Below are 15662 nucleotides of genomic sequence, written 5' to 3'. Positions count from 1 at the left end.
CTGTTCTTCCTCCTCCACTCTGCCGCTTCTCCTAGCAACTATCATTCTTCATTCTGTCTCTAAGAAACTGGTTATTCTGTGTACCTCACACAAGTAGAATCATGCAAAATTTTTCCTTTTGGGACTGGCCTATTTCACTAAGCATAATGTCCTCATGGCCCATCCATGTTGTAGCATGTGTCAGAATTTCCTTCCTTTTTAAGACTGAATAATATTCCATTGGGTTTAAATGCCACATTTTGCTTATCCTTCTATTCATTCATCAGTGGACATTTGGGTTCTGAGTGTTTTTTAAATGTCTTTTGTTCTTTACTAAACACCCTGAAAGACAGTTCAACAAAACAGTAGAAACAGGCAAGTCACCCTTTACTCCTTAAAGAGGAGCTGGCTCACCTGCACCTTCTTATCAGCCTTGAGCAGGTAAAGGCCAAACTGGATTCCTTAGGCAGGAGTTGTGTACATTGAATGAAGATCAGAAAAGAGTCAACTACCTTTTCTTAGTTCCTTCTTTAACAGATTAGGAAGGTGCTATCTGAGAAATTGCCTTGCCTTGGTTACTCCAACATCTGAACCCAAAGTCCTTTGAAACCTCTAACAGGAACTTCCTTAGCTTGGCTCAGGGGGTCTAAGATGCAAGCTCTGTCCAGGGCACCAGTGGCTGGGTTTGTGTGCATGTACCAGCCTCCCCTAGTTAGGACACCAGTCACCCCAGTAGGGCTGTATGATAATTGGAAAATACAGAGTTAACTGGGTAGGTCGTGTAGGGTGCTGTTTTTCTGGAGACATCTACTTACTCTTGCTCATCTTTTGACTCCAGGTGTTTGTGAACTTTGCTAATAAACAGCAGACGGAACCTCATGACCTTCCTTTGCATCCTCGAGCTGCTGGACTCAGCCAAAAAGCCAAGGTACTGCTGCTGCCCTTTCTCAGTCCACTGCTTGAGGCAGATCCTTGGCTCCCAGGCCCAGTTGGCCCACTGTACCTGAGGTGACCCAAGGTTCACACATACCTCCTGCTAAGAGCTCCACTCATACCATGCCCCTACCATATCCTTGCTACATCCCCACCACTCTGCGCTGAAGGTCTTGTTGTTCCTATTGTAATCTGGAAACCATTTGGATAGGGAAGCATATTATTGTTGTTGTTGTTATTATACCAGGGATTTAACCCAAGGGTGCTTAACCCCTGTACCACATCCCCAGCTCTTTTTATTCTTTGAGACAGGGTTTCACTAAGCTGCTTAAAGTATCACTATCACTAAGTTGCTGAGACTGGCTTTGAAAATCCTCCTACCTCAGCCTCCCCAGCTGCTGGAATTGCAGGCATGCACCACCATGCCCCAGTGGGAGAGCATTTTTTTAGAAGAAGAACTTTCCCACATGTTTTTGTTTAGAAATAAGAAGCATGGAAGATAGGACAGAATATTAAAACATTTTGGCTATTAGGATACTTGATATCTATGTCTGGTCATGCATTAGAATTTCAAAGGAAGGGAGTGAACCAGCTTCTGTTTCAATGGTGGGCACATTTAGTTAGATCAAGGGCCATGTCTGTTGTAGGAAGGGGGCTTGTTGTTCTTTATAAAAAAAAGTATCAAGATGAAAGAGGAAGAAGCAATAGAAGGTGTAGATCCTGGCCTGCAATAACTCTTGGGTATGTCCAGGTACCTACCTTGGCAAAGTGCCCATGTGAGAAGCACACCCTGCCCTCCAAGTTCCCCAGACGGAGAGATCGCTAGAGAAAGCATGGAAGTGCCAGTTCTCAGGTGACTTGACTTAAGCCTGGGGTTTTTAAAGGGACGAGTTGACTCAGCCTTTCTCCCCTCTTACCTGAAGAATAAACCAAATCAAATCAAAGCATTTTCCAAAAAGCAGAAGTATGCAAGATCTTATTTTCCATAGATTTCTCATTCCTCCCAACCAATTTCTTGATTGCAAGAAAAACCAAATCTAGTGAATGACTGAGATACTGCTTTCCAAAACAGGGCTTGTGATGAATGTTTCCCTTTCCTTTTGACCAGTAGAGGTCTCACGGTCACTTAGCAAAGTGGAGTTTGCCCCACCAGCACCCCCGCACCAAAATGCCAGGCAAAGACACCTATTCAGGGAAGGTTAGTTTTGCTGATTTCTAGTCACCATTTCTCACTTATAAATCTCGTAGTTGCTGTTGACACTAGTCAAAATGATTCTTTGAAATCAGCTTGCAATTATAAATCCTTTGGGGCTGGGGCTGGGACTCAGCAGTAGAGCGCTCATCTAGCATGTGCAAGGCGAGGCCCTGGGTTCGATCCTCAGCACCACATAAAAATCAATAAATAAAATAAAGGTTCAAAAAAATTATGAATCCTTTTTATAACACAAATACATAATTGGGTAGCAAAATTGTTTCCTAGAACTTCCAGGGTCTACCCTGCTCCTCCCCCAGCCTCCATTGGCATACTCCATCTTAAAGGGCCAATACATCACCTCTGGGCCAGGCCAGGGGCACTGATAGTCTGAAACCTAGAGCAATTAATTCCAAACTTTCCCCTTTATTAGACATAATTTTTAAATTATTTTTTTTTATATTTTGGCTCACAAATATTAGAAAATCTACTGTGACATATTTGTTAAATTATTTATTATTTTTTTATAATAAATTTTTTAATTCAAACCGTATCTCTAATTTATGACATACTATCTTTACAAAGGTTAGCAAACTCCTTTGTATGTAAACAAACCTGTCATGAAACAGAGTTAATTACATTCTTGTTCATATTACACCACTTTAAAATACTTTTTTTTTTTTTAAGTACTCTACAGAAAAGGGTAATTTCTCTCAAGGCATTCTAGAAAAACTTTGCAGCTTGCTTCTGAACAAATGGGAGAGCTGAGCTTCAGGAAGTTCAGCAGGCTGTTGGCCTCACAGTCCCCGGCTGTGAGCAAGGCCTACACAAGGTCTAGAGACCTACTTATCGAGACCATTTTAAAGTTTGTCAGAGGACTTAGTCTTGGAAAACATCTTTTGGAATTAGGTTTTGTGTTATCTTAACCATCTATTTTATAAAAATAGGTAAGGATTGTTTTGATAGATGAGTAGGCAACAGATGATCAGACAACTTAAAAACATCCTAAATGGGTTTTAAATATGTGGTCATCTGTGCTTTCTAAAGTCAGGAACAACTCAGATCAATTTCTGATCTTTATTTTCACACACTGTTGCAATTTCCCTGCCTCACTTTTAATCTTATCCATTTGTTTCCTTATGAAACTAATTTCATTGTTTAGAAGTACCTGATGCCTCATTGCACTACCTCAAAGCATATGCTGAACCATGAATACAATAACAGTAGTCATTGCCTTAAGAGAATGGGTGATTTTAATCCAGAAAACTGAATAAACCACATTTTGAATGGACTGGGAAGGCCTGCCTCTAGCCCCTCTTCCCACACTCTCCCACACCTGTAGCAGGGATTGGTTCAAGAATTCCACCTACAATTTATGAATAGAAACAGAATATCTCCAGTTAGAAAGGTCACTTTGTCTCCTCTTTTCCAGGGGCATGGATTTGGTTCCTGAGTTTGATCTGGAGCCTGATATCCTGAACCCCAGCTCAAGTCCCACTCTATGCTTCATCCCCCAAATTTAATGTTCATGTTTCCTAGGAGCCACCTCTGTAGGAAGTGGACAAAGGAATTCTGGACTTGAGCCTGACCTGCTTTGTGATTTCTTGGCTTTTAAGACAGTAAGGGCATGGTTACTTCCTTGGGCTAAAAAGCAAATCAAAAGACACCATAGCATCCTTTGGAGGTAGCACGGAGGATGTGGCTTCCCTCTAAGATAGCAACCTGCATGCACTCCAGGGTGTGCGTGTGCATAAGGAACATGGACACCCTGAATCTTAAGAGCTGGGAACCCTGAAAAATAACCTCACAGAAGAGGAAACAAACATGGCCCATAGCCTCAGTGATCTGACAGAACCACAGTTCCCTTAGCTGGGCTTCCTTCAAAGAACTTGTAATGTCTAAAAGCAGTTACTCCAGCTCCTCAGAAAACTTCGATGATAAGAGTCTATCTAACCTCCTTCCACAGGCCTGATATCCTTCAGCACTGCTCTTCCCTACTGGCTGAAAGGAACGCGGGACTGCAGGAGCCTTTGCCCATGTGGTCATCCAAAAGAAACTGATCCAATACAGCAGCAAACAAACTTACAAGGAGCACAGTGAACTCAGGAGGAGGCTCTTTCAGAAGGAAACCAGAGGGATAGCTCACCTGCAACACCTGAGGGTGAAACTGACCCCACCAAACAATAGAATAACCTTTCCATCCAGACCATGGGAGTAGAATCCCAGTCCAGCCTGCCATACCTTTAGCCTCAATATCACTCTTATTTCAAGTGAATCTGCTTCTGTGTATGTGTGGTGTGTGGATGGTGAGTTAAGTTTAATTTTCAAGGAGAAATAAAATGCAGTCTAATCACAGATCATCCTATTCACTGACCTCCCTGGTGTGCACCATCTAAAATGGTTTCAGATATTTTCTGTGGGAGTGTGCAGCTCCATATAGTGCCATAAACCTCCATGAGAGTTATTGCCACAGGAGCACTTTCCGCAACACAGGTGGAAGTGAATGGACTAGTGTCCATGTTGCATGTCAAATCTTTATAGAGTTTGAAGAAGACATCTGTCTGGTGATGCATGTAAACACTGTCCATTGTCAGTGGGTATCATCTGAACCCACATTTCACATCTATTTGGCTGGCACATTTGAATGTCTACCTCACAGGTATAATTAGGACAGGAAACAAAAGAGCATGGATAGGTAGGAGTGGCTCAGTGGTTAGATGAAATCTGACATGTCTTTGTAAACTTAGAAGTCAAGGCCTCATACAATACCACGCCACACCCACCATGCAGACAAGTGTGTCCTATGCAGTGGTATCAGAGGGAATAGGTCATGGGGCAAATAAGCTTACCAGGAGCTAGAAAATGATAGTTTTAAATCAAATCATTCAAAAGACTGTGGATGAGGAAAGCAAATTGACTTCTCTACCAAGACAGTCTTCCCTCTAGGACCTGTGGATGGGCTTGGTAGTGCTCATACCCAGTGTGCTTATTTTTGAGGAGTATTCAAGTTGGCAGGTTAGCCTAAATCTCCCTGAAAATGAGTTAACCTACTGAAAGATTCCCCCCATCTTGGTTCATAAAGATTTATAAAAAGGAGGGGAAGAAATAGAGAGAGTCAAGTCAGAAAACAAGACCACATAAAAGATGTTTCAGGCATATGACTTGCTTTCAGATTTTTGAAGTTTCCAGTTCTTCTTTGGGAGCTCAAGTTTTCCAATAGCTGTAATCAAAGGAGAAGCTTCTTTCAGTGTGAGTAAAGAGCTCACAGAGAGCTTCATGTGTGCCTGTCACTCCATCTTTCCTAAGAGACAGGAAGAAAAAACAGGGGCAGCAGAGCTCGGGGCTTGGAGGAAAGAGTCTCTGTGACAGCTTGAGGACTTGCAGTGCAGCCCCTATGAAGGAAGTTCTGCCCCAGCAGGATTGTGAGATGGTGGAGAAAGGGAGAACATTTCCTCTGGTAACAGAGAGTGTTAGCCTTAAAGGACGGCTGTTTCAGGAACCCAGACAATTGAGGCTCAAGTTTCCTTAGTATGGTGGTTTAGGGCCTCAACAGTTGTCCTGAGAATAACAGTTCATTAATCCTAATATTTATAGGTAAAAAAATAATTATCATATTTTGTCCAAAATGATCATCAGATTTGGGAAAGTGTGGGTAGGAGAAGATTCAGATTCACAAAAGCAGGCTTACAGAGCTAGAAAATACCTCAGCATTCAAAATCTAAGATCCATATCATTGTTTTGTTTCCATTGTTTTACTTGATAATGAAACAAAGTCCTAGAAAAATTAGATTCCTTGACTGGTCGTTCAGCCTTCCCTGTGGGTCCCAATCTGGTCCTCTTCCAGCTGCTTCTCTCACAGGCAGAGTTCACAGGTACCAGGAGACATGACCTCTGACCCCAGAACTTTGAAATTCTCTGTCCAAATGGTGTAAAGCCTGCTTCCAAGCCCTTTCTGAAGCAAGGCTGAGCTCAATCATGCAGACTGGTGTCTGCACATGGCACATGAAACCCATGTAAAAACTGGGGAGGGAAGGAAAGGAGAGAGAGCCATGGGGCATCCCACTCTGCACCACCATCATCCAGTGTGGAACTCCAAGGAAACCAAGAAGTTGACATTTGATCCCAGGTCATTAAGAAGTTCATTATAAACCAAGTTGGTTCACTTGGTTTATAAGTTACTGAGATGGTATAGTATGAGGATCCCCAAAATATGTGCTCTCCTTGGGGTCATCCCCATAGCTCACCATGCCACATGCTCAGCTTTCTGAACAGGTGTCCATATTTATCAAGGCTTGAATGTGGGTCTTCCATGAAGCAAGCTTTGCCCAGACTAGAGTATTCCTATTGATTTTGTATACTGTTAGCTTTCACAAGAGAGCACAGCCTATTGTAGTCAAACCCCATGATCTTGTGTCGTGGTGAGTTTCAGGGGACACTCCATTCACAGAGTTCTGCAGAGACAGCAGCACCTGGCCAGAGAACATTTCAGGCATGCTGTTCAGTCGCAGAGTTGTTCTTGGTTTCCAGCACAGCTTGGTGGTCTCTTTGGTCTTGAATGATACTGACCACTGAGTTGATCCTCCTATAGCTACCAGAGAAGCAAAGGAGTAAGAGAGAAGGGATAGGGGAGAGGAAACAGCAGAAGAGGAGCAAAGAGCACCCAGAACTCCATATACTGGGAATGAAGCAGTGAACAAGACCAGACTCCGTCTTCATGATTTGACTTTTTTTTCTTTTTTTTCCCCCCATACTGAATCCAGAGGCATTCTACCTCTTAGTTATATTCCTAGCCCCTTTTTACATTTTATTTTGAGACAAGGTCTCGCTAAATTACCCAGGCTGATCTCAAAACTTGTGATCCTCCTGCCTCCTACTTGAGTAGCTGGGATTACAGGCATGTGCCACCAACCCTGGCCATGGTGTTAACATACTAGTGAATGGGTCAGCAGGCTTTTCATAAGAGAACGTATGTAATGGAAATTTTCAACTTTTTAGGTTATATAGTATATACTTAAAACTACTCAACTTGGGTCCTGTGGCCCAGAAGCAGTCACAGACAGTACATAAAGGAACAGGGGAGGCTGGATATGGCCTGAAGATCATTGGGTGTCAACCTTTCCAGGGAGTAAACAGAGGGATGTATTAGAAGGACCTAAAAACAGCTTCAGGTGCCTTTTAGGAAATCCCAATACCACTTGTTCCCTTTATTCTGTTTTTATAGTTGGGACTTGAAATAACTCTAGCTGGGACGGTAGATGTAAGTCTAAGGTCAGAGAATGGGAACCATTTTCAAGTTAGAATCTTTAATTTTTTATCTCCAATCTTGACTGACACCCCAGCGTACAAGATAATCCCTACCAATAACAATTGGCGGCAGCCAACCTGCAGGAAGATATGACAGAGCCTAGGATTTTACCTGCCTCTCCCAACCACCTTGCTTCAAGATAATTTATAGGCACAGCACCAGTTCCTCCCTAAACCAGCAGGTGTCAGGGACCTGGCTCTGAATATCCATGCTGGTTCCCTCAGCTAGGGAGCTCTATAGAAACAAAATAACAAGATCTGAAGGTTGGTTCATTTTTTAGTTTGGGTTCTTGGGCGAAAACCAGGGCAGAATCAGGAAAGCCCATTTATTTGTAGTCTCCATGTTGAAGAGGAGAACCCTTTTTTGGAGTATCCAGTGATGTTTACCACCAGAGAGATGATGAGCTTTGAGAACTACAGAATGCTAAAGTAACTTTATACTTCATTATTTCAATTGTCCTCAGTCTCTGAAATTCTAAACCAATTATTTTCCTGTTAAGTTATAGGCATAGCTCTTCTCCCCGTCCTAGAGGCTCAAGACCTCAGAATCCTCTTCCTCCTCCTTCACATCCTGCATTCTGCCATTTGCTGAGACACAGCTTCCCACACTACAAGGTCATTCCCAATTCTCCCTCTCTCCTTGCTTTTTATCACTGCCCTTTATCATTTCTGCATGGGTGATATTCTAGCTCCTAAGTGGGCTGGCCTGTCCTCTCCCATGTCCATTGACACTCCATTCTGTTTCCTCTCCTGCTTGGGCTGCCTCCCCACTCCAGGCCATACCACCATACTCCTCACCCTGACTGGGGTGGGTCTTTCCACCCCAGGCCACCTTCCTACATGGACCTTCTACTCACCTCACCTGGGCTCCTACAGACTGCTCAAGACCACAGAGGCTCTCCTTAGCCCCACCCTGTCTACCCTACCTAACGGACTTAGGAATGGATTTGTTCAGGAAAGAAAGGGGACAGAAGAGGAAAGGGAAGAGTAAATGCCACTTCCGTGAAGCCAAACTTGAAAAGTTTGGGAAGAAAACAGTAGATATTGTTTTCATTATGTTGTAATGAGAAGGTTTTCTTAATCGGTATATTGGTTGCTAATACACTAACTATATAATCAGGGACTATTTAAGTACTTTACATATTTAAAATGTGTAATAATCCTTATACTGGGACTTCATCCTGAATTTAGTAGCCTAGTTAAAAACCAAACTGACCTAGAATGTGTGAAGATCCTGGGTCAGAAATCACATATGTGGTTGATTTGCAACCTTAGCTGAGCATTCTGAAAAGACTCTAGAACAGGGGGGAAAAAATAAAAGAATAACAAGCCTCCATCTCTACTATTGTAACAGATATAGGGGCCAAGACTAAAGGGAGGTTCTTGTCTTTAAACCACAACCAAGAGATCCTAGAACAAGAAACTCTTTATCTTAAAGTTTTCATCCTCCTCGCAAACAACCAGGATGATGGAAGAAATATGGTCCACTTTAACGTCAGTGCACCAATGGGCCGCCTCCTTTTGGACTAGACTGTTTCTCCACGAGAGGGAGCCCATGAGATGATCAGCAGCATTAACAGAGCTCTGAGTGTTTCTCCAGGAAAAATTTCACCATATTACCTTTAAATAAACATGGAAAAACTAAAATTAAAGTAAATGGGAAATTATGCACAACTCTGATGGGTACTGTGCCACCCTATCTACCATGAGCCCCATTTTAAAAAGCCAACAAATTTCTTAGAGCTAAAAGGTCATTTCTATGGTGGTGGTGGTGGGGGGGGGTTTCAAGTCAAGTTCAAGAGTTTTCTATATCTTAACCTCTTCAATGGAATGGAGATCATTTTCAGAAAAACACACCTTTTACCTTGTGATACTGCTCCAGTAAACTTGCTTGGGCAAGACTTACAAACTAAAAGGCACATAAAATTCTCTTCAGAGAAATAATCACAGTGTTTTCATTCCCCTGAACCAGAAATGTTATACTCTCTACTGGCAGAAATTAATTATATGGAAATTCAAGCCCACAATAGCCCTGACCTTTCAAAAATACCTGAATGTTTATGGACCTCTTCTTTGACTGATATAGGAAAAGTTAAAGAAGGAACCTCCATCTATTTGGAGTTCAAATTGATTATTCAAAAACTTTGCCTAAATTGCCCTGATATCCACTAACCCCTAATGCAATCCAAGGACTCTCACTGATTGTAAAGGACTTAACTAAACAAGGACTTACAAATCTGTGTACCCATCCCGATAGAACTCCAGTCCTACAAGTTGAAAAACCAAAAGGGTGAAGTTGAAATTCTGATAATTAATAAAATTATGACACTGAAGTTTCCTATGGGTCTAAACCCAAATACTTTATTGTCCAATGTGCCTGCTGATTCAAAATGGTTCATAGTTCATAGACCTTCATTTAGCTTTCTTTAGTATTCTAGTTGAAAAGAAAGTCAGTTTTTGTCTGCCTGTCCTGAAATGTCAACAGTGAACCTGGACTGTAATGCTACAGGGTTTGCTGAAGCCCTTTCTTATTTGTCTCAGGCATGAGGACTAGCAGCCCTGCAGCCCTTCTGAATCCTCCCCAAATTCAATAGGCAGATGATCAGTTGCTATGTTCTCTCATGAGGAGTGGTCTGAAACAAATTCCATTTACATTTACCTCTTACAGCAACTGGCACATAAAAGTAACAGGGTTTCAGTGGAAAACTACAATTTTCAAGGGAAAAAAAATCTGCTCTTGAGGACATGATCTGACTGTTGAAAAGATTTCCTTTCACCAGAGAGAATAAAACTATTAGAAGTTTTCCCTGGCCTACAACCAAAAGGCAATTAAGAAGACTTTTTGGACTTGCAAGAAACTACAGATCCTGGGTCCTAAATTTTTTCTCAATGTCCTCACTATTGTATGAGGTCACTAGAATTACAATACCAGAGGCTTCACTTTGGGAAAACATTCATGGCATGCTTTTAACCAAGTAAAACTGGCCTTACAATAGAGCTTAGCTTAGAACTTCCAAATTATGCTAAACCTTTTACTCATTTGTTCATGAACATGCAGTCAGGCAATAGGAATTCTTACCCAAGAGCATGGGGAAAGCATAGGTCCATCACATATTAGAACTTATTGTTAGATCCAGTAGCTAAAGAATGTTGTAATTATTTAAAAGCAGCAGCAGCAGCAGCAAATAGAGGTTCCATCTGAGCTAGTCTTAGGAAATTAAGTTTATTTACAAGTCTTTGCATTCTGTAGAAAGTCTATTAAATCAAAACTGAGCATTTTTTAGCAATTGGCAATTCATGGAACTCTCCTCCTGTCTCCCTCTAATCTCCATGCACATTGCAGCTCAACTCCACCTTTGTACTACCTCTGCCTCATGATGATGAAGGCTATTATTGTGTGAGTGTAGTTTCAGGAACAGTTGCCCCTTGTGTTAATTTATAAGAGATTCCATTGAATAGTCCTGGGTTTATACTATTTGCTGACAGGTCTTATTCCAAAATACCAGGCAGGTCAGTGTTATAACCCAAAATGAGTTACTAGAAAAGGAAACTTCCCCAATTGAAGTCAGCTCAAACTGCCATGCTTTTGCTTTCACTTGAGCTTCATATTTATACAGAAGGTAGCTATACTTTTTCCACAATTTTTTGCATATTATAAAAATAAGGGGTTTCTTCTAGCAGTAACTCTATCAACTACAGACTCCAAGTAGATGCTGCCTTCTGCTATCCTATTACCATTGCAAATCACCATTAGTGAGAATAGTGATACAACATACCAGCACCTCTAGGACATATTAATTGGCATATTAATCAGAAGCTCATGCCTATAAATCTGAACCTGAATATCATGGATAGCTCTGGTACATTTTTATGCAGAATCTTAGTGTGGAAACTAGAAGGATATGCCATTTAAATGAACTCCCTAGGACTGATCCAAGTCAACTTCCCTATGATTATCTATTTAACCTCCTCCTCCTCCTTCACCTCCTTCTCTTCTCACTTCTTCTCCTTCTTCTTTCTTGTTTCCTTCTGTCCTAACCCTTTCCCTCTCCTTACTAGAGAATCCACGGGACCATAATCTGTGGTTGGCTTTAGCAAAGGTTATGCTTTAGCAAGACACTAGAGTAATTGTTGTTTTGGGAACTAATGCCCCTGAATCAGGAAACAATTCCAGTAATGTTGATTTGGGATCTTTCTGATTTCCTTGTGTAGGCACTCATAACTACAAACTTTCTTTCATAGTGTCCCAGAGGTTCTGGATATTGTGTCACTATTCTCATTTGATTCTAAGAATTTCTTAACCTCTCTCCTGATTTCTTCTATCACCCATTCTTCATTCACATCCTTGGTATTCCAGACACAATTGCTATTTGCTTTTCTACATTTACTGGAAAGAGTACTCTGACCTTTCCAATGAATATACCAATTGCTCCAAAGAGTGATGCTTGCAAAAGCTGTCTTGTGCTTCTGGGATCATGTATTCAAGACATGAAGACTACCTATGCAGGTACAATTAATTATCTGTAAAATGTCATTGAAGATCATTTACTTAGGTTTCTTTGCACTCTATGTAGTTATGTACCCTTACAGTATGTTATAAAGGGATTACAAAAAGTAAATTTCTTACTAGACCTTAAAGATCTACTCTGACAAGTAATTTTCTCTATAATTAGCTTATCCAGAGTTTCAAAAATTCCTTAGCTGCCTCCACATCCACACTTCAAGATTCATCATTCACTTTCACATTATGTAATGAATAATGATTTTTAAAAATCACTTAAGCCACCCAGAGATAAGAGTAAATTCAACAGCATAGTTAGATTCAGCCTTTCTTTCAACATTGCAAATAAATATTTTGTTCTGGCCATGATCATTGTGGTACTGAAAGAGATATGTGTCTGTGTCTGGTCTTTAATCCAGTTCTAAGAAGTTTCTTCGTAAGTGATATAGGTCCTTTTGAATTTTTGTGAGTCTCTGTGCTTGTAAGTTTTCTGTCACTGTGACAAAATACCTGAGAAAAACAACTTATAGGAGGAAATACTTATTATGCCTCATGATTTCAGGGATTTCAGTCCATGGTCAACTGGCTCCATTGTTTCTAAACCTGTGGTGTGGCTGAACATCATGACAGAAGGGAAGGCAGAGCAAAGCTGCTCACCTCATGGCAGCAGGAAGCAGAGAGGGGGAAGAGAGAAGTTGGCTGTAAGTGACCTACTTCCTTCAACTAGGCCCCACCTCCTTAAACTTCCACCTCCTAAGAGCCCATGAAGCTATGAATCCATCAATGGATTAATCCATTGTTGAGGTCAGAGCCCTCAGGACCCAATCATTTCCCCAAGGTCCCACCTCTGAGTACTGCTTCACTGGGGGCCAAACCTTCAATGTATGAGCTTTGGGAGGACATTCCAGACAAACCATATTGCAGTCTCAATACCTGCAATGAAGCATTTGTCACTTTGTTGTTGTTCTTCAAAATGATGGAACAGGACATAACTGACTGGCACACAATAACTATGACTGATTTCCCACCTTCATAGTACTTACTCACTTTTAATTTTATTTCCAGGTCCCTCACTTGATTTGGCCTTTTACTGGTAATATTGGCAAAGGATTTTGTATGTTTAGGGGTCATGGAATAAAACAACAGTAGATTATATCAAGCATAAGAGAGAATGATGCAATCACAAGACAGTAAATGCAAGATGTATGAGGCTGCTGCAGGTATAACAGAACATACTGTTTTACAGTAAAGTCTGTTTAAAAGAATAAAGACAACACTCTAAAATCACAATAAAGGGACTGGGGAGGTATCTCAGAGGTAGAAGCCCTGGGTCTGATCCCCAGCACCATAAAAAATAAATACAAATAAGAAGTATTGTATACTAAATATATTAATGAGTAATATAGTAATTTATTATCAGTATTAAGTATTATATACTATACATAATTGTATTGCTATGCTTTTATATGATGGGCAGTATATCAGGATTATTTATGCCAGCATCACCACAAACACGTAATGCATTGTGCCACAATGATGTCACTAGATGGTGTGATTTTTCTCAACTCCAGTTATAATCTTATGGGACCACTATCATATATGTAGTCTGTCATTGAGTGAAATATCATATATGAAACATGACTCTTCCTTCCAAAATAAGAAGCCCAAGCTGTGAATAACCAAAATTAGTACCAACCTTGAAATAGATGAAGATGAGTTAGTTTCCTTCCCTGGAAAATGTTCCACTGGGGTTGCTAGGGGCTCACTCTTGGTTGTAGTGGGTGGTGGTTGTGTATAATTTGAAGCTAACTTTTAGGGAGATATCTTGGATTTTGTAGCCAAGCATGTCTCCTAGGAGTTCAGAAAAGTAGAATCCACTGTCTGAAATATGGAGGAAAACATTCATGTTTAACAAAAATTCTTAATGAAACATATATTGCAACTCTAGATCTCTCTATGCTCATGTTAGGAGCTGAATGAAACTGAGTACTGTACTTATTTTTCCCCTGATTTTACTGCTCCAGAAATCTTAATTTAAAAGGTGTCTGACTTTTTTACTTACACTTTTTTAAAAAGTATACTGCCACTTCTCTAAACACTACCACTAAATACATTGAGGAAGTTTCCAAGGATAAAGGAACACAAGATGCGTTTATGGGAGTGGCCACCAGTTGGTTTGCAGGCATCTTGAATGGTGGATAAGCCTGGCTATTCCAAAGTGTCCAAATCTTTATGTTTATATTTACTTGTACTCCAGGGTGCTACAACTTATGTTACCAAGATAAATAGAAAAAAATGGATATCTTTTTAAATCAGGCAACTTTCCAGTGAATAGTCCTCAATTGCTATCATGTTCCAAAGGCTATGATCAATAAGACTCAAGTCCATTAAACTATCTTTATTGCCTGAACTTTGAATGGTTTGATTTGACTAGTTTGATTCATGGAGACTCCTATTAAGAAATGTACTTCCTTAATAGTTGGGGAATGTGCAGTGTCTTGGTATTGCTCCCTGATAGTCATCATAATAGTCTCCCTCATGTGTCATAAACTCTGGAAATTTTTAAATATTCATACACAGGCTTCCTTTATTCATCAAATGATCTTATGATTAGAATAACAAAAAGATGAAGAGTCATCCAGCTAATTTGGCATTGTGAATTGTGTATGCCACATTGAGAACAAATAAGTCCATTATCATGGTGATAGAAAGTGGTATCAGTGCCCAGGGTCTTGATCAATCTCTCAAGATTGAGAGTCTGAACAAAAGGGGAGAGTTATTAAATGGACTAAAGCTGCCTTCATATGTAGCAAGCTGTAACCCAACTTTGCTGTAACCTAATTTGAGAGCAGGTTCTTGAAATAGGTATCTGAGTCTCCACTAATCATAACAGCCAAGCTTTTTCACCAATCAGAGACTGCAAACTGACAAAACATGTCCAAATTAGGCAAATGCTAACTGTAACCAATCAGGCTATTCCTATGTGTCCCTTCTGCTTTCTGGCTGTAAATATTCCCTGCCCACATTGTGGAGTGGAGCTATCTGAAGTGCTTTTGGTCCTCAGTACTAACTGATTCATGAAATTTTTTCTGCTCAATTCAATTTTATTAATTTAATTACCTATGGTCTTTCTTTTCATTAAGCTGTCTAGTATGTTAAATTTCCTCAAGAGAGCAAGCTGGAACCTTGCATAGGAAACACCTTGTTAGATATAAAGATGTTAGGAGGACCAGGAATCCTTCCTGCAAGCTTGGGATGGGCTCCTCACTGACCCATTCAGGATACTTTCTCTAGGAGACACAGAAAGCAAGATTACCAGACCTGAAAACCAGCTGGATTATGTCAGATGGAACAGGACAAGTGACTATTTACAAAGCAGAATTATAACTCCATAGAATCATCTGGTTCCCACCAAGGTTACAAACAGTTCCCAGGGCATTTTAGACCCAAAATCTAACCAGCTACTCACTGGCTAACATCCAGGGATCAAGGATCAGATGTTGCATAACACAGCACATGACCAACAGCAGGAACTCACTCACACAATCTTCCTTTGGCAATGGGCCTTGGCTTTCAAAACCACATTCTACTTGGATTTGCTTGTGAATTTTTTAAACAGCTATAATGAATGAATGTCTATAACTGATATCCTTTTTTTCCAAGAAAAGTTGTCCAGATTCTTGAAACTGTTTGGGTAGAGGTTAACTGGGATACCTGAACCCTGGAACTTACAAAACCAGAGAGGGACAGAAA

The 15662-nt window shown here is 40.6% G+C and overlaps 1 protein-coding gene across 1 annotated transcript in view; it reads left to right on the top strand.

Moving 5' to 3' along the window:
- The window catches only part of Abca4 (ATP binding cassette subfamily A member 4), a 154243-nt gene that overhangs the window by 119045 nt on the left and 19536 nt on the right, over positions 1 to 15662 (top strand). The window contains exons 49-51 of the mRNA XM_076862541.1: positions 818 to 907; positions 3659 to 3723; positions 4578 to 4677. Of these exons, the coding sequence (XP_076718656.1) occupies positions 818 to 907; positions 3659 to 3723; positions 4578 to 4677 (255 nt within the window). The remainder of the gene's footprint in view (positions 1 to 817; positions 908 to 3658; positions 3724 to 4577; positions 4678 to 15662) is intronic.

Source organism: Callospermophilus lateralis, chromosome 7 (assembly GCF_048772815.1).
Source record: "Callospermophilus lateralis isolate mCalLat2 chromosome 7, mCalLat2.hap1, whole genome shotgun sequence".
Taxonomy (NCBI): domain Eukaryota; kingdom Metazoa; phylum Chordata; class Mammalia; order Rodentia; family Sciuridae; genus Callospermophilus; species Callospermophilus lateralis.
This window is presented reverse-complemented; position numbering and strand designations above follow the sequence as displayed.